The sequence below is a fragment of the Melanotaenia boesemani genome, chromosome 21 (assembly GCF_017639745.1).
Source record: "Melanotaenia boesemani isolate fMelBoe1 chromosome 21, fMelBoe1.pri, whole genome shotgun sequence".
In the NCBI taxonomy this organism is placed as follows: domain Eukaryota; kingdom Metazoa; phylum Chordata; class Actinopteri; order Atheriniformes; family Melanotaeniidae; genus Melanotaenia; species Melanotaenia boesemani.
In genome coordinates this window covers 16,904,366-16,929,678 of record NC_055702.1, presented here as the reverse complement: position 1 = coordinate 16,929,678, position 25,313 = coordinate 16,904,366, and the positions used below count along the sequence as shown (strand labels likewise).

General features: G+C 40.5%; 1 protein-coding gene across 1 annotated transcript in view; it reads right to left on the bottom strand.

Moving 5' to 3' along the window:
• The window catches only part of LOC121631943 (ankyrin repeat and fibronectin type-III domain-containing protein 1), a 129,091-nt gene that overhangs the window by 7,250 nt on the left and 96,528 nt on the right, over positions 1–25,313 (bottom strand). The window contains exons 6-13 of the mRNA XM_041973046.1: positions 23,442–23,564; positions 10,903–11,122; positions 10,394–10,601; positions 5,481–5,678; positions 4,865–4,978; positions 4,590–4,687; positions 3,484–3,574; positions 1,331–1,438 (exon numbers count right to left, since the gene is read on the bottom strand). Coding sequence (XP_041828980.1) covers positions 1,331–1,438; positions 3,484–3,574; positions 4,590–4,687; positions 4,865–4,978; positions 5,481–5,678; positions 10,394–10,601; positions 10,903–11,122; positions 23,442–23,564 — 1,160 coding nt within the window. The remainder of the gene's footprint in view (positions 1–1,330; positions 1,439–3,483; positions 3,575–4,589; positions 4,688–4,864; positions 4,979–5,480; positions 5,679–10,393; positions 10,602–10,902; positions 11,123–23,441; positions 23,565–25,313) is intronic.

The window sequence follows — 25,313 nt, the reverse complement described above, 5'->3', positions numbered from 1 at the left end:
TCCTGGCCTCAGTCCCTGTTTGACACTGAGTAAGACAGACAAGTAAGTCCGACTGCTGGGGAGCCTGTGCTAGTCAAGGCCTCTTTCACAGTTTAATTAATAGTGTTTGGACAAGAGGGAGAAGTCGGTGTGGGCCATAAGCCGGACTGCGATGGGGGGGTGTACATAGACACGTGGGGGAGTCAGAGTTGAAAGTGAGTGCTTGAAATATTTGTGTCTGTTCATGTACATGTGTATCTGTGTGTGAGCCTGTCTATCTTTATGTGCAAGTGTATATGTGTGGACAGTAGACAGGACGACTGGCGGGCTGCAGGGGGTTGCGAGAGGGAGGGAGCAGTAGTCAGTGTTAATTTATGCCCTCTCCAGACTCCAGCCCAAGACTTGTCTGTTACAGGAATAACAAACATGACCCCGGGACACGCCACCTTGACTACCGTGCCTGAACTCTCAAGCTCAATCAGTCCCCGTCTGACGAAGCAAGAGCCACTCAATACTGACTATTATATTGCATCTCGCCCTATTGCAAATATGGTCTGGTCACAGTGGACAATAGTAAGTGGGTGAGTGTGTTTGGGTATGAAAGAAAAAAGACAACTCAGCCAATGCTAACTGCAGTTTGCCGTCATGTGAAGGAGTCAGTGTGGACAGGTTTTGACACTTTTGGGACCCGCTTACAGCCGGCAGTGTTTGGGGATATAAACAGCTTGAGTGCGAGAGACGCTGATCTGCATTTTGTCACAGAGAGAGAGGTATTCAGCAGAGGAAGGGCTGAGTCATGGAAAGACTCCGAAGGGAGTGGGGGGTTGCTGAGACAGAGGGGAGGTGGTCTGCCATCTTAGTGTGCATGGCCCCTGAAGTACTTGTCATGCCTCAGATTGTAAAGTGTCTGTCAAGGTGAAATGAAACACAGCAATTAGCAAAACATGCTGCACCTGTGAATTGAACCGTCCGTTGCTGTGTTTATTTACCCAAATAATGTTTCTGAAGCATGGCTGCAAGAGTGGATAAAATACAGTTATGTGTGGAGAGTGTGGTGAAAATGACAGAAGCTCCGGTAAATGTCAGAGGTTCATACTACCACACTTTACTTCACCTGATACATGTATTAAATTTGATATTAAGGTTAGGGTCATTTGTATTCAAGATGTTATTTTAAACACCTACTAACCTGTGCTCTTTTATAGTTCAGTGGGAACAGCACTCACACTCAACAGATTTCATTTTGAAATACTACCTTGGAGTCAACTATCCAAATAGTTTAAGAATTTTATATTACCGTTCAATTTTTGTGTAAACATAGCATTCGAATTGATCTAAACTTTGTAAATACCATGGCAGACACAGTTGCGATGAGCTTCTTTTATCTGTCCAAGTAGCTGGTCAAGTGCTTCCTTCTGGCCTCTCTGGCGTGGTGCACGGCCATCAATGTCTCTCCAACCTGAGGGGGAGAAGAAGAAAACATCAGAGAAATTGGATTTGTTTATACTTACTAAGATTTACAGAACTTTACATGATCCCAATATACGTTTCTTCAGCTGAACTAAGCATAATTAAAATAACAGATGAAACAAAGATACTTTTATCCCAAGACATCTTTTGGCAGATACTGGATAAACTGTTAAATTTAGTGATACAACTTCCCACAAGGTTATTATTATATATCATGTTTTTCTGCAATGAAATTTCAGTTGAAATGTCCCTTTATGATGAAATAGAGCAATATAGATTATTTAACAATTCACAATCAGATATTTTTTTCTCCATTTAGTACTTGGAATGATGCAAGGTCTGTTAAAAGCCCACTAATGACCTTTGGCAGATTTTCTCATTTTGAAGCTCCTTAATGACAACTAATTATGCGATTATTTGGATTTTGTATCAGTCTTTGTCAAGAGACTGATGTCTCTTTGCAGACTGAGATATTTATATAGTATTCCAGTCTATGAAGAGGGAGCTGAGCCAGAAGGCAACAATGTCAATTTGCCATTGCATTTACATTTCAATCCACAGCTATAGCCATGAGTTGTGAAAGAAGGAGACTGCTATCACAAGCAGCCAAAATGAGATTCTTTTTCAGAGGAGTGGCTGGGTTCACTTTTATGGGTCGCTGCTCTATTGCATCAAAAGAGGCACTTGAGGTGGTTTGGGCATCTGGTTTGGATGCCCTCTGAATGCCCTCCTTGGGACAGACCAAAGGTTCACTGAAGAGATTATATCTCTCGGCTGGCTTGGGAATGCCTCGGTATCCCCATGGACGAGCTGGAAGAGTTGACTAAGGAGAGGGAGTTCCAGGGTTCTCTAATGAGGCAACTGCCCCTGTGATTCATTCCCAGATGGGTGACAGACAATGAATAGAGGGCTAGATAGGTAAAAGATACCTAAAATCATTTTTGGTGGGGTTACCATTCTCATTATACTAAAAAGTGGCAATCTTGACTAGACTAAACTAATGCAACATCACTGTTGAAGTCTATTTATGGCTATTCTGATATGGTTAGTCTGGTCAAGAAGAAAAAAACAAACATTTTTGGCTTGTTTTGGTGGTGTGCTATACTATAAAAACAAAATACTCTGAAACTTTCTTATTTGCTATTACAATCACATAGACACCCCTAAACACACATTTAAAATTATAAACACACAGTTTGCCTTTCCCTCTTAAAGATGACTGGCTCTGCAGAAAACAACCCTTCAGCACTTTCTGCCTTGTGTGAGGATGTGTCAGCGATAACCCCCCCCTCAAAGCCCCCAAGAGGCTGCACAGGTCTGAAACACGGTGAGCTCTATTCCCGGAAAGGTGCCTGTCCCGATGAGACAAGCGGGCCCTTTAATGGGCGCCCATGGCCCGGTATAAGGCCCCCACTGTTGAGGCCGCGCCTCGCGCTACAGCACAGACATGCAAATATTTCCAGTGGTAGGCCCAAATGGAAAACACAAACACGCAACATCGAAATTAGCTCTGAGAGTGGGAGGGAGGTGGGATGGTTATGAAAAAAAGTGAGGGAGATTGAGCGGGGAAAGCCTAGTTTCTTAAAATGGAGACACACTTGCTGAAAAACACTATGTGCTGATCAGGACAAACATGCTCATATGTTCCCCAGATGTGCCAGTAGTGTGCCAATATACTCACAATGATAGTATCTACTATGTGTTCACACTCTTCCAGAAGGTGTGGACCAACCTCAAAGGCTTTATATGATGGGTGGATGGGTGAAAGGACAGACAGACAGACAGACAGACAGACAGACAGACAGATAGACAGATAGACAGATTGACAGACAGATAGATAGATAGATAGATAGATAGATAGATAGATAGATAGATAGATAGATAGATAGATAGATAGATAGATAGATAGATAGATAGATAGATAGATAGATAGATAGATAGATAGATAGATAGATAGATAGATAGATAGATAGGCTTTATGTGAAATTTAGACATGCATTGAAACAAACATATTTAATGACAATTGGGACTTACTGGAAGGTGCAGCACAGGCTGGGATGGAAACTTCTGGAGGCCCCCAACCCTTCATGTTGTAGGCTGACACCTGCACATAGTAATATGTCCCCTAGAAGGGCAGGAAATTTGACAGTTAAGCCCAGTTTTGTGGTTTATACACATGCATACAACCTTATATGTGTGCAGTTAAGGGTATCTGTATATGTGTGTGGTGGGTATAGTATCTACCTAGAAGCTCTGTGTTTAGTTTGCAGACAGCAAGCTGCTGTCTCTCCTTTCTCAGCCAAATCAATCAAACCAGCCGCCAACACTTACTGACCCTGCCTTGACCCCTGTCTTGTGACAGGAGTGAGCTCAGGCTGGGGTCTTACATGGGGGGAAGGGGTTTCTCTCATATAATAACAAACAACAACCGAATCGTCCATTTGTCTAGATGCCCACTTAAATATGCCAAACATAAATCAGGTGGCAGGCTACCAAGCTGCTCTTTTTTAAATAATTTTGGAGATGTCTTGCAACTGCTGCTTTGCCAGGAGCAAAGACCTGCAACAAATAACAACTAAAGAGTTTTCTAAGTGTGTTTCAAACAGGGTTATAAGTCTGTCAAGGCCGTTGTTTGGGGTTGATCGTGACTACAATGTGTGTGGAGGTACATTTATGAAATAAATAAGCCTCACATGAAAAACACTTCAAGCTTGTGTGTAAATAATATTGAGGGCCTTCATGTGGGAGCGTAACCTCTATATTTTTTATCCGTTAATAAGAACAGATGGAGAAGCTACAGCTTAGTGGCTTTTTTGTGTTCTTTAGTCATTCATAAACTACCAAATAAAGCGTGACTGCTTCTACTTTATCTGGGCTTGAGAGGAAACACTGCTGGACCAGATTCATGTGGAAATTGTTTTGTTTGTGGCTTGTTGTGTAGTTGTAAAGGGAGAGAGTAAATGTGCATAAATACAAGATCTTTCCAAAAATATTTTGATGAAATACGGGACATTTTTGTCTGAGGAGCCCTCTGTGTTATTTCTTAAACTTTTATAACAGAAATCTGACACCATAATTTCTGATTCTACAGTTCAAAGTGTCAATCATTTGATGGAGCCAAAGATTCTAGCAAAACTTACAGAATGTAGTCCAGTGATGTTGAACTGCAGCAGAGTTGTATCCTCCACTATCATCTCACCAACCAAAGGACTGAATGATGGCGCACTGCTCCAACTCACTTCAAACACAAGCAAGAACAATTGTTTAATAATTAGAGAGAGATGCAAGATAATGCTGATTCATTCAAGAAGCAAAAATAGCATTTTCTAACATTAAAGACTATAATTTGGCCAATACAAGAAAAATAAAAGGTAGTCATATTGACCAGTTTGCACTATATCAAATAACTGCTAACCTTTGTACTTGGTAACCACAGCTGAATTGACACACAGAGGTTCCTGGAAGTCAACCTGTAGACTGGCGCTGCTGCTGACGGACAGGCGAACCACACTGGGAGCATCTGGAGGGTCTGAGGCAGTGGGGGAAACAAAAGGAGGCCAATAAGCAAAGAGACAAACTGGCAGCAAGAAGCAGATTAAAGTCTTCCACAATGTGTTACACATTACATTATCTGATGGTAATCTCACTCATGCAAGCTTATTAGGTGTAATTAGGAAAGAAACTGAACTGCATCTACATCAACGTTCACACAATCTCTATTAAAAAATGATACAACTGACATTATAAAGCAGGAGAAGATGTGATTTTATGTAGTGGTTCAGGTAGAAGGGAGGTGGATTTTTTTTTGACATGGGATAGAAGTCTACCCTGCTGCTAAGTGGGTTATAATATATTCATGAAAATATTAAAACAGGAATACCGGCATACATATGTATTAAGTTGTGAAAAAAATAACAGAATAAAAAGTAAAAAGAAGAGATGACTCCTGGACAGCAGAAGCAATGTGAGCAGCAAACTTCCATCAGCTGCTCAGCATGTGTATAAATATAAAAATCATCTTGAAATCTTACTAGCATGCTCAAAGCCTGTCTGCATGCGCCGAAAGAGTCGCAGTCTCCACTCCCAAGCCTTCAGCTGCCTCTCTTGGTCTGATCCCTCCCGTTCAGCAGGACCCTCATTCCGCACTTGTGCCTGAAGCTCCAATACCCGCTGCTCGGCCTCCTGCACCAGGGTGGCCAAATGCACCGCTCGGCCCTCCAAACTCACAACTAACAGTGACATAGGAGACATGAGCTTAGGCAATGAATGAACCAGTTAGAGTGCAAGAGTTTTATTACTTAAGTTCATGAAGTTTAGAAAAATAGAAAAAGTGTCTTGAGCGCATCTCATAGCAGAGATGCTGAAGTTTAATTTAAATACTGTGAAGTAAATTTTCCTGTACAAGCACTGCTTTTTTTTTAAAATATGAATTTATATAAATGTATGTCCTCAGGAACAAAACACTTTCATCACTGAATTATTTACGATCCACAAGTCAATTAGAATTTTAGCCCTTCAAAAAACATTGCCTGCAAGTGTTAGAAATGGCTTTTGCAGGCCACTCTGTTTAATTTCATTGTTTGCCAAAATACTGTGGCAGATTCCTCAATAAACTCCACTTAATGTAACTAAGCAGTCTCTCTTTAGGAATGACATCACCTAGAAAATGACAGAAAATGGGGCAATGAAAGTGAGAGGGGCTAGAGAGGGAGGCGTATTCCTCATATGCGGTTCTAAGGGAACAAAAAGTGGTGACAGCATGCATAGGCATCAGTTTAGACTGCCATTGTAAAACTATTTTCTCTGCAGAACTTATGGAAAATTTTGCATAACTGATTTATTTATACGGCGTACCACAGCCGCATACAGCCATAAGAGGAATGTTTTTTCAGATATGGTTAGAGTGTTACTACAACACTGGGAACAACGATGTGTGAAACATATCACTATAGTAGATGAGATGAAACACCCCATGAAAATATTTAAACCACGGCCACACTGTTAGTGATAGTGACTTATGGTGGTTTAATGCAAAAAAAAAAAAAAAACTCAAATGCGCCAACTGCATATGTGTGCAGATTATTTTAAATAACAGTATAGAACAGGTCATTTAAAACTGTGCAGATAGATGAAGACAGTAGCATACACTACGTCTGTGGTGGCTGGTCATTTCTTAGAGTGTTTGGGACTAGTGTGTGTCTGTGTTTAGTCTGTGTGGTCTGTGTTTGTTCATTGTAGATTCCACTGTTGAGCGTTAGATTCCACTGTTGACAGTAAGTTTAAAGCTCCGTGTCAAAATGTCCATCTGGGTGTTTAATTCTGCGGCTCTCTCTGTGTCTCCTCAGCGGCTGAGAGCTTTTCTTTGAATCTCAGCGTCTCTTCTGAGTGTCACTTTTGGTGTTCTCTTCAGCCACTTGTGTGAAGACCTAAAGGGTGGGTTTGTCACTTTTAAAGAAAGAGAGGGTGAGGGTCAGGGCTGAGCTATAAAGTTAGGGTTTAGTTTAGTTTTTTTTTTTCTTTTTTTTTTCTATAGGCTGAACTGATAGATGAAAAAAAATACATGTTATTTTATGATTTGTATATTTAGCCCTTTCCAGGCCTGGAAAATATGTCTAGATGCTGTCACTAGTGTGTGTGTGTGTTTTGACATGTCCTTATTTCACATCAAGGCTGGGATTGTCAATAGCTCATTAAATTGGCTTTGTCTTATTGAGGGCCACTGAGGGATTCATATTGTGACAGTGAAGCTGCTTTTTGACGATTTGTTTGATCGCCTTTGTCTGGCTTTGTCTCTCTGGTGACCATACACTGTGAAGTCAAGCGGGGCAATATCAATAAGCACCAGGCTCAATTATTTTAAAGTTCAAGGTAAAGTCTGTGGTATTAGCAGTGTGTGTTCTCCTCAGATGAAGTTTGATTAGTACATGTCTAAGAAAACAGTAAAAAGCTTTTGTCTTCTCCTCATGTGCTGCTCGTTTTTAGTCTTATGTACTGCACACATGCATACACACGACTCACACAATATTTCAGCTCAGAGTAGAAAGTAAAATCAAAGAGCAAACACCACTTTCCATTCGTGTGTTTTCAATTTAATGATACCTTTATAAGACGTCTGGCTCAGCTCTTGAAAATGTGTGTGCGTGTGTGTGTGGACGAACACAAACAGCCTAGGAGCCTTACTGGCGAGTTCTAATCATTAACAGAGGAAGGGAGTGGAGGCTCGGAGATCACAGAAAATGAAAAGTGCTTATGAAGATGACTAATATTGCATCATAATTACCACCCCTTCATTGACTTTAATATTGTTTCACTGCCAGATGTAAACAATTAAAATGAAAATGTGTGTCTGTTGGAACAGTGGGGATAAATTCATTATTGGTGTAACTGATTGGTGTGTGCATGTTGTTGTTGTTATGGGTAACACCTGTGCTTTCGCTAATGCTGGATTATAATTTTTGTCTCAGTTTATAAATGTTTTAGCCAAAATTGCACATGATAGAGGGACAACCATTTTGAAGATTTATTTGTCAGGTGGTTGTCAAATGCAGCCCCAAGGGGGTTACAAGCCAGTGTTCTCCTTGTGTCAGTCCCAAGTTGTGTTTGGAAGGACTTCCGATGTAAAACCTTTGCCCAATCAACTATACAAATCAGATCAATGTTTTCCACACTGGACTGGTCGAGAGTAACAACCTACAGGGTGACTCTGGAAATTGAGCTAATGCGGGTCAAAGTAGGAGAGGAGACAGGTGTGTTCTTAAGCATAGAGAGAAAAACAAAAGTTAAAGCTGGATTTATACTCGCACAGCATCTATATACGTTAGGGTGGGTGTAGCTGGCGCTGGTGAAATGTGCTCTCGCACTCAAGCGTAGGGTTACGGTGTTGCAGTTTCTCTTCTGCAGTAATCAAATTCAGCAAGAAGCTCCAGAAACACATAATCACAAACCGACCAATCGCAAGGGAGTACTTTCACGTAACTGTGCTGCAAGCAGGGGTGCACGTCGGGTCAGGAAGAGTTGCACGTCAGGCCTCCACAGACCTAAGCGGACATACAGCGGTGACACTGTAACTGACCTTACGAAGACGCCACGCGAGTATAAATTTAGGTCTGACAGTTGGGACTACGGAAGGAAAAGCTAGAGCAGTGATCACCAAATCCAGACCTCTGGGGCCAGTGTCCTGCAGATTTTAGATGTTTTCATTGCTGCAACACTTCTGTCTTCAACCTATGGGTCATTAAAAGCCTTGTGCAGAACTTGATAACTGTTGGGAGAACCATTTTATTTGAATCAGGTGTGTTGCAGTCGAGGAACATCTAAAACCTGCAGGCCCAAGAGGAGGAGGAGCTAGAGATAGCAGAGATAGAAAGATAGCACAGCTAAAAGCTTTGGACTAGGATTTAAGTTGTTCTATTGTGGTATTGATGGGAGGAGAAACTGGGTATGACTTATCTTGAAGGAGGAGTTAGTTAGGAATGTTCTGGAGGTGAGTGTTGGATATAATGATGAACCTGAACCTCAAACTAAAATTTGAAGATGTGATGTTCTGTGTTTAAAGTGGCTATGTCCCACAGGTAGGATGTGTGTTTGAAGAGAAGCATAAATTCTGGAGTGAGTTAGATGAAGCAATGTGAAGTATCCCCAGGTAGTCATTGGGGTGGAGTTTGATGGACAGGCTTGATATCCATGATAAGAGAGATGAATGGTGATTGACCTCTTGTCACCATCTTGGATTGTTAAAGGTAAAGGTAAAGGTAACATGCACAGTCATGTAAAAAATAACATCTCTTCTTACATATTAGGACATATTGAAAAATGATCTTGTTCTTACCTCTTAGATAGAATTGGGTTAGAAGTACACAACGAAATGATTGAATGAACAGAAAATGATTACTTTAAGTTATTGTCAAACTGATTCAACAAGTTTTTGAATTATCCTCCTTCACTGGTTCTGCATTTAAGCTTAGTTTTTGTTGAATAAATAAATGACAAATTTGTATTTCCCTTAATTTAAGACCTGGAGTGGGCCAGATTTTTAAATTCCTGATAAATAAAACCTGGACCCGAGGGAGTACTTTCCATTTCACACAACTATAGGAGATTTGACTGAAGATCTAGGAATACTAAACATTTCCATTGGGAAGTAGCCACAGCTCTTACCTTACACTCAAAGCAGACTGCCTTGAGTTAATTAATTAATACCCAACTTTTAGTACAATTTACTTGGGTGAGTTACACTACTGTTCAAAAGTTTGGGGTCACTTTGCCATGGGATTCAATAGGGAAGTGACCCCAAACTTTTGAACGGTAGTGTATATTCAACTTTAACCCCATATATTTGTAAAGAAAATGGGAAATTAGCTAAAAAATAAAATAAAATAAAATAAAATAAAAAATCATCCGAGGCTGTGAACATTTTATTTATGCTGCAAAATAGCACTTCTTAGTATGAGGGTATATGGGGATTAACTTGCTTTTGAAACCTTCCTGAAGCTGCCTTTCCATGAACTGCTGTTTAATAACAATTTCACATTGGCTTATATTTTTCAGACTTTTTGAACCCAACCAAACTCTTTCTGGTATCATATCTGACTTGTGGTATCGATTAAATTAAGGAAAGGAAACAAAGATCCAGGTAGCTGTCAGTAAATAATAGATGTCATTTTTTGGCTCACTTGAAAAATTCAGCTGAAAAAGTGTATAAGTACACCAGATATAACTTCCTTTATAATAATTCATTCACAATGATCATATCTCATAACATACTCCCGGAAGTGATTTAAAATAATCCCTGGAAGCTGTGGTGTTAATCTAACCTCCATTTGTTTAAAGCAGATGCAACTATAGAACATGTTATATACAGTATCATTCATATGGAAACTGTGGATTTTATTCGTTCCATTATTATTCATGTGTTTAAAATGGTCAACAGAGCCTCTCTACTCACAGTGGGGACTCTCCTTGGCACCAGCTCGCAGCAGAAGCTTGGCCATGGGCACGTTATTGGTCATGATGGCGATATCGAGAGGCAGGAGGCCCTCGCTGTTTGGAGTGTTAAGGTCCAGCTCTTCCAGACTGTACTGGGACAGAAGCAGCTGGACCAAGTCCAACTCTTGGTGCTCCACTGCCTCAAACAAAGCTTCATTACTCTGGAACTGAGACATAGGAAAAGTTCACGTAGAGGTAATGATGAAGACAGCCAAAGCTTAGTATTTTGAGACACTGCAGCCTAACCAACACTTCAGAAAAGTGTGATACATGAACAACTTGCAACCTCTAAACACACCCACAAGGTTTTTTCTCTGTATGCTTTCTTTTATGCTTTATAGTCATTTAATTGGTGTCTATATTCACTGCATGAAGTTCTCCGATAAACCCCACTGCATTTGCTCTCCCTGGCTATCTTTAGACTACATTTTTCCTGGGCTTATGATCTTTTTTCTCTCACTGACTTACTATGGTGGTTTTACGCAGCCTCTCCTTGTCTCCTCCCCGTCCTGACACCACACTGTCCTCCAGAACAGGGGGGTTGGTGCCCACGCGGAACTTTCCAGACAAATTGCGGTATAACCGTCGAGCTGCGCTTGGCGAGGACAGGCCGGTTGACTTGCGAGCTGAAGTTGGCTGGTGGGCCTGGTCCCCTCTCATGGGCTGTGTCATATTGGCAGAGTCAGCCCTGAAGAACAGATGGTTGAGGAACATGAATGATGGATGACAGAAAGAAGTGGGAAAAAGAATTTGATCCAGTATATTGTTGCAGAAAGATGGGGGGAAAAGGCAATAAGTTTTATATTAATTTTAAGAATATAGTTAAGATAAAGTCTTATTGCTTATTTGTTTCAGTTGCTTTGCAAAGCTGCTCTGCTTCTGTAACTCTGCTTGTACAAACTCATGGAATCTGAGGATACTGTTTAATGACTCAAAGTATCAGAGACTTATATGACTCAAGTTGTGCAATGGATCTACTGAGACTAGTAGTAGTAAACAAATTTAATACCTAACTGTGGAAGGCTATCAGCATTTTTGGGCCTCATAAAACAAATCAATGCCTACTCATGACCCTCACAGGATGAATATGCAGAAGGGTAAACAGCTGATTCAAAGCTTTTTAATATTGTTTTTGTAAGATTTCTTATGAAAAAAAACACACACAGACAAAGGTTGCATTTTACATCCATGTTTGGAATAGGCGATGGCTCTTGCCATCATTGCTGCTGCTTCAAAGAAGCTGGAAAACATGGAGTCTTCACACATATTTTAGTGAAATTTGATGATATATAGTCATATTTCTTGAGATCCCATTTCATTTTCGTGTCTATCCATTTTCATTAATATTGTTATGCCTCTGGCTATGAAGAACTCGTGTAAAAGATGCTTCAATCACCAACGATCTAATCTGCCAGATGACCTCCATCATTTCCAGTTCTCCTTCACAGGTACCATGCTGTAAGAGTCATTCTGAAGTAGCAGTAGTAGTAGTAGTAGTCTTATAACCAGTTTGCTGTCTTATCCTTTTCTCCAAAAAGAAAAGGATAAGACAGCATTTCTACCATCTCTTACAACTGGTTTCTTGGCATCACTGGTATGCTGGTTAAACAGCACTTCTCCATTCTGCTATGGGAACTATGTAGAGGACATGCATCTCTAAGGCGAGTCTGATCCGTGGTGCTCAAACACACTCAACTGCTGAAGGAACTGTCAGCAGGACTCAGCAGGCGTTGGTGACAGAGTCCGTGTCGAGTCTCACCAAAGAGAAGCAGAGAGATAAATGAATTCCTCAAAGGAGCCATTTTCAACAGCTCTCGCTCCAGTTTGTCCCACTGCTCCTGATATCTTTGCCACTTCTTTTTCCTCTAATCATACCTCTCTCTAATTTCTCCTCCCCTCCTTCCACTTGGTCCTGGTCCTTCACTCGTACAGTATATTTCCTCCCAGCCTCATTTCTTTCCCATCGTCTCCTACACTCTCTTTCTATACTTTACTACTTTGGTTCTTTACTACATACAGCACTGAATTGTCAACTGCATTGTCAATACTTTGTCAAATCTGACATCATTCTATAACCACAGCCCCCTAGTAGGACCATTCACATATTTGATTTAAAAGAGAGTTTTAGAATTTTCCTCAAAGTAGTCATCATGTCAGCTGTTTAACCAAAGTACACGTGATTCTTAAAAAAGCAATGACTTTAACATAAGCAGGCAGATGCTGAGGTGAGTGAATAAAGGAATCAGTTCGGGCCATCATGCTTTATGCTAAAAGCAGATTTGTCAAGGTGAGAACATCTGTAGGAAAAATGTTATTTATACTCCTGGTCTGCATGGACGTGTAAGCCCACATGAGCATACATATGCACTCAAACCCTCCCCCATCACATGCATTTTGTGCAACAGCTGACAGCGGCCCACATTGTAGACTTTAAAGCAGCCCCAAGCCCCCGCAACAAGGCCTTTTTCACAGCGCCGATACACCTAAAATACCCCCGATCCCCATCCCTTCCCGCTCCGTCCCATCCATCTCCACTCCATCCCGTAATAGAGGCCTTATTTTAGACATCCTCGTGTTCCCGGCTGGGCCTAACCTATTCCAGGGTTCCAGATAAAGCGCGGCAGGTATTTGGAATAATTTTTCCATGGGCCTGGCCCGGAAGATAAAACAAGAGATATATTTGTAATGCGTGTGCCGGTATCCCATTTCAAAGAGAAAGCCCAGTGGAATGTGGCCCTAGGCTTATTGTTATTTGCCTGAGATGGAACAGACGACTTTTTTTCTGTCGGCAGGATGGTGCCCCATCACTCTCTGACGACATTAGGCTCTGTGTAGCATAGCATGTGTATGTCTGGTCTTTCAAAGGGATGTTTCATGCCACACGTGAGACTGACATGTCATTTGCCAATGACATACCCCCTACCACCAAGAAAGATTTAGGCTATAATGAACTTCTTTTTGATAAATATTAAAAAATCTACACAAAATCAACCTATAATGATCAATTTTCTCCACAAACCACATAATAAAATCTGGCTTCAGTTATTATTGAACAGGAATGTGCTTGCATGCAAGTCTCAGGCAAAAGTAGAAACATACTCAGATTTTTTTGAGGCATAAAAAACACAGATTCACAAAAACAATGAGGTAAAAATATTAGAACTGACAGCTTGAGATGGTTTTACTTCATTATAATATTCTTTCTGTTTATAATGTTATATTTGAGAGAGATAACATCTATCTTTACAACGCTTTGGCAGCTGTTAAGACAAGCTGTTTTTAGCTGAAGACCATTGTTGTTTAAATGTTATAAAGAAAGAACAAGAGATGGAAAAAAATCAAGCTGATAAATATGCACAAGTGAACAAACATAGGCTCACGTGCGCGTGGTGTCTGTTGCACACAATTTCCTATAGTTTTACCAGACTTGAGAAGCAGGAAGTAGCTTTTCTGGGAAACCAAAAGTCTCTTCCAAGAGCTTGGTTCCATTCTTGGCCCTTGATCAGTCCCACATCAAATGCTCCCACAAACAATCAACACCCCCCAGTTGCAAACACACATCTGCTTTATTAGTTTTATCAGCTTTTTGACCAAAAAAAAAAACAGTTTGGGCCTCTGCATCAGTGACTCAGATGTAAACAAAAACACAGAGAGAGTCTAGACATTACTGACTAAAAGTCATGATGGGAAAAACCTATGATTGAAGTATATTTTAAATAATTGCAGGCTTCGGCGTTGCATAAAGTGCACAGTTTGTGGGATTTTCTGTTCAAACTAAAAGGCAGCCTCAAGTGCGCACGACAAAAGCTAATAACAGTTATGGAAAAGGGCATGTCTGAGTAAATATAAAAAGTATCGCACATAAAGAAGGTAAAAAAAAAAAATATTTATCTGATTAATTTCAGTTTTTGAAATGTCTTATAAATACAAAGGAATAAATCCAGCAGCTGCCAACAGTGCCAGAGTAACTATACACTACCTAAAAGGAACAGACATTTTTATTCAAATGTCAGTATTATTCTAAAATACACATTATTCTGTTTTGGTGATTCATTTCAGCCTAACTGGGTATTTACAGAAGAGTTAAGACAAAATGTTCCTCAGCCTTTGGTTTGTGTAGCTTTAAATAAAGATACACTAAACTATTAACACTGAAAAATGTCTTTGACATACAGAAAGGCTCAACAAGCTGATGTGTGAATGAACATATAGGAGACAGGAACGCCTCCCTCCAGGTGTAACTGCAACACAAAGAAAGATCTTTTGATGGAAGATAAATCAAAATACAATTAATGTAAAGTGAAGAAAATGAACACTGCAAATAGATAAAACCATATTTTTTTAAAGTGCAGAGGTATGCAGAAGATTTTTCATTACAGCAAACCTTGCATAACCGCACCAAGAGTTCATAAGAGTCACTTTTTCACACCACCCCTTCTGGTCATTTCTCTCCTCTACCTCCACCTCAAACCTGACTTTATAACTTGTTATCAAATAAAGTGTTTCACAACGACCCCTTTGCCTCCAAACACCTCATTAGGACTAGTCCAATGCCATGAGTCCAACACTGTGAGAACACATAAATCTCAGCCGTATGTTAACGTGTGGCTAATCATGTTTATTACACACAGAAACATTCAATTACTTGACATGAATTACATCTGTGGTGTGCATAGATGAGGTTCCACAAGATAAACTGAGAACTGGAGGATGGATGGAAAGAGCTGCAGGGAAGGCAAAGCGTGGCACCAGGACAGTGCTCACTGGTGTTGAGTTGAGGTGAGTTGAGAGAGGTAGATACTGAGAGCAGATAGGTGCACATATTCACTCACTCAAACACAAACACACATACATTCACGTGCACCTACACATGCAAGCACACACACACACACACACACACACACACACACACGCATGCACAGAGTACGCTAGCTGCTCTAAATGTGGCTTGTAGAAGGAAATTCTGAAATCTGAGTCTTGGCACCAGACAGGCTGGAAGCAGCCGGGCTGCTGGATGCAGAGAGGGAGAGGCTGAGAGAGAAAGGGGGCTGATGGTGGGGAAGGAGGGGGGTAGTATTGCTAGAGTTGTCTTGGCTCTTATCAGCTTATAGGCAACATGAGGCCACACCAGCACTGTAACCTGCAGCTTCCCATGCATGCCACAGATGAAGATGTATACACAGATGCTCATATGTTAAAACTTTACCGCACATGTGTAGAGACACATGATTTAATAGCAAACAGTAATGGGCCCATAAAGTTATAGTTTCTGGATGATATTTTACTAAGGGGTGTTTTTAGTGTGTGCATTGCTGTTGATGTGCCTGCTGCCCTGAAAGCATCAACAATAAACAATCTAACGTGGCTGGATTAATCAGCTAGATGTGTAAAAAGTAGTAGGCTGGTCCCTGATGTGCAACTCTTAAACAAACAAGAGAAATTAATGCTTCAATTAACATTCTTTGTTTTTATTTTATGGACTTATTAGTTTTAGATGAAAGGCAATAGAATCTTAGAGTACTTGGAATCTTGATTTCCCTTTTTCCATTGGCTTGAAAGTAAAATCTAACCACAACAATGCCTATGTGTATGGTTTTACTACTACGTCAGGCACGTGCCATGCAAATACAGGAATCCATCACCTATTGTCTTCTTATTTAGCCCCTGTGGGGGGGTTTTAAAGGCCTCTTGGTGTAGTCGGCCAAGACTACTTAAGCCAGGACTTCTTGTTACACTCACCAGTCTCTCTCAAAAAAGCAATAAAAATCTAAATCTGTGTTTAACGAAAGCTGGTGTTTTTTTAAGACTGGGTGTGGCCACGATTTTCAGTGTTTGAGCTCAGATTTTGTTGGTCTTCAAACAGAAACCAGAAAGTTTCTAGAACCCCAAAATGTTGTACCTTTTCCACAGGTTTTGCAAATGAATGGTGATTAATTTCCCACCGTGTCCTTAAAAGGAACAAGACATTTATTAGTCTGAAGAAGATGGTAAAAACTCACACCAGACATAATAAAATTAAGGATTCACTTATTAACACCAAATTTATATAATCTAGACAACATTTTCCCACTGTTGACTCACAGTTTTGGTAATCCACTGTGGCCTGAACTTCCTCTTTTTGATAAGCTGACACAGCTGATAAGATAGTTGTCGTTTTCTTCCAGTGAATCCGACGGTTCTCTTGTGGCTCGTCTTGTTACAAAAACAACGAAGTCAAAGTCTTGGTTGACTGTGATAAACTAAAGTCTGTGCTGATGACTCAGCAGGTGACTCATGCCCCGGTTGTTAGTTGGTGTGTTCATGTTTGCTGCTACAGTTAGCTAAATAATACCTGAACACAGACCTGTGCACTTCTTGTTTGATGTGTTTGTGGAGCCGACGTGGACCAAAGTAAAACTAGATGCTCCTGTATAAACACGTTCGTGCTGCCATTCACTTATTTCCTCTATCTTTTATCTTGTCCTCTTTTTCTTACTTTCTCTCACTCTCCCTTGGGAGAATGGCAGAGAAAGACTAGGCAGTATGTTTAACCTTTGAAACGGGCCTGCTGTGCTGAGCAAGGCCTGCCACCTGTTGGCTCTGTGTGTGTGCCTGTGTTCTGTGTGCATGCAGAGGTAAATCTCTCTAATTTTGATGAGCAGAGACAACAGTGGAGTCACCATGGGGATGAGATGGCGAGCAGTGGCCGACGTTCTCAGGAGGGGGAGGGTGGGGTGCTTCCAAGGTGGGATCACCCACACACAAACATACACACAACCCCTCCTCTGTCAGAGGCTTGGTGACACTATGTCTCCCACGGCGATCGTGGGTCCAGCCTGGGTGGCTCCAGGCCTTGTGTGTCTCTGAGTATGTGTATGTGTGTCACACCCTGCCTGGGCCACCATATGCCACCCACCCAGCCAGGGAGATGAGAGGGGTGGGGGCGACCCCTGGCAACTAAAGCCACCAGTTGGCTCATTCTCTCAGTCACACGCCGGCCGGGCGCCATGTTTAAAGTCCCACGGCTATTTATCTGTCGTAGGGATAGAGGGAGGCGGTTGGATGGGTGAGCGGGAAGACTATTCTTCTAACTGTGATAGATGCTTTGCTCAAATGATAACATACATACTCTCACACATGCACACTGCTAAATGGATGAATGAAGGATAAGAGGAGTGGACATGGTGACAACATCGGAAAATTAAGACTTATTACTAAGTGGACACCAAGCTTTGGTTTAAGTTGAAAATAAAGGAAAGAAAAATGGCACAAACCAGATAGATGATGATGTCACAGGGTGCTCATGCTCATCATCCTATCCCCATATTATCAGCAGAAATCATAGTTTATTATGAATAAATAAATGTTGTGACTGCAAGGAAATTTGGGATGGAATAATATTTTTCCCAAAAGAATGGTTAACTGTTTCCTATGCTAAATGAGACAATAAAGGAAGGACTTAAGTTTTTGTTTCTTATATTTAGAAAATCCAATAGAAAATTATAGGAAGAGCTGCAGGAAAGAGGCTTCTATGTGATTTTAATCTACACTAATGCAGACCTGGATGTCTGTACTATTGTATCTGTGATTTCATTATTCATCTTTCAACACTTTTTTTCAAGGCAAACATGCACAGATTGTAGATGGGAAGTAAGTAAAAAGGTGTATTTCCATTAGTGTTGCTTGCCTTTTATCAGCTTATTAGAAAAACATAATGTGCCTCTAACCCTCTAACCTGTTGGCTGCATGTCTCTGCACAAAACACACACACGCACACACACACACACACACACAAACACACACAGATGTACACCACATTCACCAGATATTTCCCCTCCCTTCCAAGTCTTCAATCTCTCTTGCTGACTATTTCCATCATCTTTTCAATCCATCTTTTCATCTGTTTCAGTCACATACATCCCCCCTTCCACTCCACTTTTTTTCATTCCCTCTGTCTCTTTTTACCTACTTCAGTCTTTTCTGACATCTCCCGTCACCCCACCACACACCCAAACCTCTCTCTTTCTCTCTGCCTGCCTCCCTTGCTCCTTCTCACTGCTCTCCATCCCCACCACCATCTTCGTGTGTCTGTGTGCTGAGTTGAGGTTTGGAGTGGAAACCAGAGTATCAAGTCAGAGACACACAGGACAAGAGGGAGCCAGCCTCATAAATCTCCCTGAGTGCAGCCAGCATCCAGAGTCAAGAACACAAACTTTATGCATGTGTGTTTGTGTCTGTGTGTGTATATATATATATATGTATATATATATATATATATATATATATATATATATATATATATATATGCCCTATATAAGTTCCTAAATTATACATGCACCTATCTTTGTGGTACACTTTGCATATGGGTATTTATATACATGTATGGATGATAATGTGTCTCACTACGTGCATTTCAATGCTGAGGATAAAAGACATAAAAAAAAAATAATAAAAAAAAATACAGCACAAGCCTGATCCAGAACAGGGAGGTTTGCAAAATTTTGCTCCCTCATGTGGACTGGAATCTGTGGTCACTCATCTGGCCAGAAGCTCAGCCTCAACAAATGAATTTTGCAAGTTAAGAAGAATTTGATCGACACACTTGAAACAGCAAGGATAAACAGTTTTTTTTTAATTTTATTTGAGGGCAGTGTTTCACATAACCTCAGGATTAAAAGAATAGCCATAAAAATCATATGTAAACATTTCATTAAAACCACATGTTGGCTTACAAATGCAAATAGCTCCAATCACTTGCCTCCACTGTAAAAGTCAATTTCACAACTGTCTTACAAATAACTGAAAATTTCTCTTCTCTTAAGTTTAGCCCACTATTAGCTGCAGATTAGGTACATTTAAACACGTTTGTGTCATTTTGCTGCTTTTGGTTTAAATACAAAATCACAACAGTTTTTGCCTTTGCAACCAAACTCAACATTATTGTCACTAGATGGCAGCATATTAGAAAAGAGACACCACTAGATTAATTAGTGGACACGTTTAAACCATTGCAGAAGAAGTGGGTGGAAAAATGACATGGAAGCAGTGATGGAAATTTCTGTTCATTTTTATTTTAATGTTTACATACAAATGAATTGAGATGATTATGATGATTATTCAAAATGACTGCAGTCAGCTCAAATATCGGCAATCAGGCAGATATTAAATAATAGGCCTACTTAAAGAATGCCGAAAGAGAAATGTTGAAAATTTTCAGTGATGCAATGATCTGGTTTTGAGCTGCAGTTAGGTTATTTATTGTCTTTAGATACTTCATACTAAGTTGTACGCAATCAGCTTGCATGTGGAAAAGCTTTTTCATATTTAATACATTTTAAAAGCAGCCACAAAATAGAAATATTGTGTCAGACATCCCAGTTGAAGCAGAGTCAGATCATTCAGCGGTGATCTTTAACAGTTCTTTAATTTGTTCTGATTAGAAATTCAAAAGAGGAAAATGACTGGCATTTATAACCTTCTCGTTTGTCGTTTTTGTTTGAACTGAAGGCCGCCAGCCATAGAAGAAAGGGGAAAATCTAAGGAGAGACTGAAAAAGAAAAACTGGGTAATATTAAACCAAATTAGAACCAAATGAGGCGTATGGCAGACTGTCCAAAACCACTTTACACCCAGGCCCTCTGAGTATTGCCCCTTTTTTTTCCAGTAAGAAATTAGTGATTTTTCTGTGTTCTTTTATATTCCCTTTGTGCACAGTTCATAAGGATTAGCACTTACCCCCATTGCCCCTCTGTGCACCCAACCCAACACAGTGCTAAGTATTCCAATGTGTGTTTGCTCATGTATATATGTGTGAGCACGAATATCAAGGAGAAAATCAGACGTGCAGACATAAGTTTCTGCCACTCTTCAAGTGTGTGTCTGTATTAATATAATATCTGAGGGAAAGGCAGGTCAGTTTCTTTCCTGACATCAAAGTTAAGACGTCATCCTCAGAGGGCTGTCAGCATGGTGTTATCCCTGAAGACAGGCTGGCACCAGGCAGAGCACAGGGCCTTCAGGGGATGGAGAGGATTTAAGCTCTTCAGTGCATACTGCACAACCACATGCTTCACAATCAAACACTTGCTGGTGTGGTACCAACTTCACTCTTTCCATTTCAACTTTTATTTATAAAGTGCATATGGTCTGAGTGCTGAATGCTACATTGCACGTTGATCTTTAAGCACTTATGTAGGCTATAGAGTTTCCTCTGCAGGAGTACTGCAAGGGAACTGCTTTGGGAAGTAAAAACTGCTGGGCTGATACGCCTGGTTGCTTCTCTATTGTGCTCAAGGGTTTTGGCAAAGGGCAGAAACAGCCTCTCTGTCACCATGAGAGGATACGGAAATAAAGACTTATTTGCTGTCCCTATGCAGAAACAGACCCACTGTCCCTTTATAGCCTCCAGTTTCAAGTCTCAGACTCTACTAGACATCTCCAGTGTCCAGTGTGCATCATGCACAGGAAGCAAGAAAACTAATATACACACCAGTTAGTAACATATCGGTCTTAAACTTGAGTGCTTAGTTTAGACATTTAGACACACTATATATTTGTAAAGCTCAAAAATTTCTACGAGCGGAACACTGAAACTTGCACACAAATTGGTGAAAAGAATATAGCCCAGCTTTATCAAATAAATTTGGTATTTTTACTAGGGCTGTCCAAATAATGCATTAATGCAAAGAGATTTATCTGTGAAATTAATTTAAATGCATTAATGCATAAAACAACTAATTTATTACTCATGCCATTTTTAAAAAAAATCTGTTTTGTTTTAAATATTCACTTTTCCCCACCTTCCACTATCTTTTCCAACCATACCCATTAACCCTATTTAAAATTATTAACAGTGACGTTGCCTTCATCTTTTATAATCACATTTCCCCAAGTCCTTGCCAGCCCTCACAGATTTTGATAAAGCTACAAAATAGCTCCTGATTCAAGCATAACCAACATTTTGCATATCTGACTTGAATAAACATAAATGGCAATGGTCCACTGAACAGAAAGTGTTAGGCCAACTGAGACTGCTTTTCTGCCCAGGGCTGCTGGGAGGTTTCCAGCTTCATGTTTTATGTGTCTCTTGTCTCACATTACACTCAATTTATTCAATTTAAAGTGTAAACGGAGAAAGCAGTGCACAGACACTTACTTTAACCTTACTTTAGGAGCATATATTGACAAATAAAAACCCTGCACTGTCACATTTCACTTACTGGAATGTGTTACTAGGCAAACACACTCAGAGCTTTCTTTAACTGTTGCACATTATCTGTCTCAGGATGCAGATGATTTATCTGCTGTCCAAAAGGGATCCAAAAGCTCTTAGAAAACAAGAACCTATTTAGATGTAGCTGATCTCTACTGAAATTTCAGCACTATATAATACACAAAGTGGCACAAAGTTTTAATAGTTATTGAAGCCAGGAAATAAAACTAGCCTGAGAAAACTTCCACAAACATCAATTTTTATGCTACATTTACACATAAATTACAGCACATTGAATTTAGCTGTACCTCATCATTTCAGCTCTGCAATGACACTTCCATCAGTTAAATTCTCAATAATAAAAACTGAAACAAAACAGATTACTAAGAAAGACAACAGGAGGCTTTTTTTTTTTTTATGTTGAACAATTTCAAATATGCAACTGACTCAAGATGTTTTCAGTAGATGCTAGTAGCACACATGTGTTCCCTCTGATGACTGTGCATTCCAAAGGAGCTGCTCCGGTCGTGTCAGGGGTTGAACCAACCTTGTTTCACCTCCCAGAAGCATGACTCAATCCTGAATCTCCCCTCCTGAGCTTCTATGTTTATGATGTCACAAAAGCCGAGTCGTGCTCCTGTAATAGTGGCTCGGCCCGGAGAAAGTCAGAATCCAGCTGTAGCTGAACCCCCCCCCATCTCTCTTGTAAATGAGCATGTCCAATGTACCCACTGTGTTTCATTAAAACCAGACCACATCAATCAGGGCCTGAACTTTAAAGGCCAGGTCCCCTCTCTGGCAACATGGGAGAAAAACAGGGAACTGTTAAAGTAAAGGACCTCACACTGCACATACACCTCAGCTCATACACTTAACACCACATTTCTGCTGGAGGACCACACATCGCAGTGTCAGTCGGAGACCACACAGTTGGTCTCATAAGGCCAACAAAAGACCCTGTAAGACCTCACACCAGATCTTAGCATAATTTGATAGGACCTCAGAGAATGACACACCTGTAGTTCCGCAAACCACATTGTAACGCCACTGAATAGCTACTGTAGTCCTGGCACAGCAATTACAAACCTCAGGACTGTTTGGAAAAGTGACTATGCAGTTTTACTTTATAAATTAGGTGCAAAGGAAGCAAACGATTATTTCAAACCCAGGGCCTCGTTACAAATAGCAAGAAAAACATAAAGCACGAGCCAAGAATACATAGCAGGAAACTCAGGGGGGATGCCAGAGAGAAAAACAGCAGAATCAATGGGTAGATAAATGAGTCTAGGTCTGGCAACAAGAGGGAGAATGAGAAGGATTCCCATGGGTGGGGACAGGAAGGCAGCCTCGCGATGGAAAGCTTTCAAACTCCTTTCATCAGCTGCCTGAAGACTGGAGCTTTACAAGAGCAAGATGAGCCGGCGCCACTAGAGCTGCTTGGCGCTCCTAAACGAAACCAAGACGCAGAGACAGAGAAGGACCCTATCACCACCCTGCCCAATCTCTGCCCCCTGGCCCAAACAGCATCCCCCGGTCCATGTCAGCCAGAACAAACAGACACATCACAACAAAACTAAACTGAACAGATATAGTTTCCACTTATTCGATCTGAAATTTCTACTATGATAAGCAAAATATTCATATTTAAAGTCCTGAAACTGTTACCAGTGTGTCAGTTTCCCTAACTTTAAAGTCTGATAAACCTAAAGTTCACGTAGGTATGTTGTAGACTCACTACTGCCACAGCTTCTTGTCATTTTTCATCAAGTTCTATACTCCCTGATTATCTTGAAATATTTGTATTGTATGGTCTTACCAGTCCACACTAAGAGATCGTCTCCTGTAGGATGGCGGTCTGTCTGAACAAGCCTTCTCTGCTTTCGCTGGACGTTCCTTTAGAGATAGACGATGAGTAAATTTGGAGATTCCTGACTCTGACCTGGGGGATAGAATGATAAAAAATCATCTTAAGACTCAAAAGATGGGTTTAAACATTGATCTTGACACACTGTGACACACTGTTTGGGTAGTATTTAAGAAAGTATGCATCATTTGCATCATTTACCTTTGAAAAATATTCGAAATCAAGAAGTTGAAAAGAACTCAGCATTTTGCGTAATCAAGAATGATGCATAAATGTTAACTAATATTAAGAAAAACACACATTGGGGCTGAAATAAAGTGGGTCTACATATTTAGTACCATAAAAAATTATCTGCCATAAAGTTAAATGACTAAATATGGCTGATGACACAAATCATCATGAAGGGTTAACTCATTTCATGCCTATCAAAACACATGCAGTTCTGCAGAAATCTTTTATTGGGGGAAATGTAGTTCATGAAATTGACAAACAATGAAACAATGCTTCATTTCCCAGAGGAAACATTAGAATTCAGGGAAAGCCGCACACTTCCTGCCTAATTTTCTCCACATCTTTTTCACAGAACGGTTGCACACATTTTAATCTCATCTACTGGGCTGCCAGTGTCCCAGTTCAACTTTTTGCTCAAAATTAAAAACATGAAATGTAATATTTCTTCAATCCAAGCCCAGAACTCATTTGATGAGACTTAGCACTGCAATATTGATGTGGTTGTCATGGTTCACATTTCCACCATGCCTTGTCTGTGTTTAATATGTGTTTTCACTTCCATGTTATTCATGCCGAGAAAAATCAGCCCTTTTCAGCCCACCTGGGCTTTGCCTAATTGTTTCTCTGTCCCACCTGTGCACAGCACTACAAAAACCCACTCCAGTCTCTGCCTCTTGCCAGATTATCAACAGCGCTGTGACAAGGTGTCCACCTGTCTTTCCTTGCTATTGTTTGTTACAAGTTGCTGACCAAGTTCACGTCCATGGATTGCTCTCGCCTTACCTTGACTCCTCTGCTTTTTGTTTACATTGACCCATGCTCTGATTCTTGACCATCGATTCTCTCCTATCCCCTTGTTAAATATCCTGACATCTGCCTTCCTGTGTTTGACAGTAGCCTGTTTATTGACCATGCATCTGGATTTTGGATCGGTGTTGAGCTTTTCAGTGTCACAAATTCATTACTGACACCTGTCAGTGTCAGCATCTGTCCTGCCACTGGAGGAGCACTCAACAGACAGCAGAGGAGTGCTGAAAGCAACCCTCAGTTTCAACATCTCCTTCTCATGTGATCAGGCTGTCACCAAAGAGTCTTTTGCAAACCTCCGTTCTCACTCTGACTTCAAAATGTCTGTTCCTTTTTAACGTTTACCCCTGTGTTGTGAATTAATTTCTGGGTCCTCAGTATTACTCATCACATGTGGTGATATTAAGAACTAATCAAAATTAAATCTATCAAAGAGCCAAGCTTATGGAGTGGAAGCCTTGGCGCCAGAGAATGTGAACTGATGAGTTTCAAGTCAGTGAAACCAAATAGAATTTCATTTTAAGCAAAGCACTGTAAGTGATAACAGAACTTTACGGTTTTCTGTCTCATGCCATCAAGACTGTGCTTTAGAATGACAAAATAAGCCCAAGCATTGCACAGGAGTCTTCTCTGAATTTCTTGGACATGTTTCTATTTCATTAGTGGTATAACAACCTTAATGGCTCACAGATACTTACACACCTCTCAACCTGAGCCGACAAGCATTTTAATGTCCACAGTGAGCTCTGTTTGAGAGAAAGAAATGGTTGGACTGAGGATCTTACT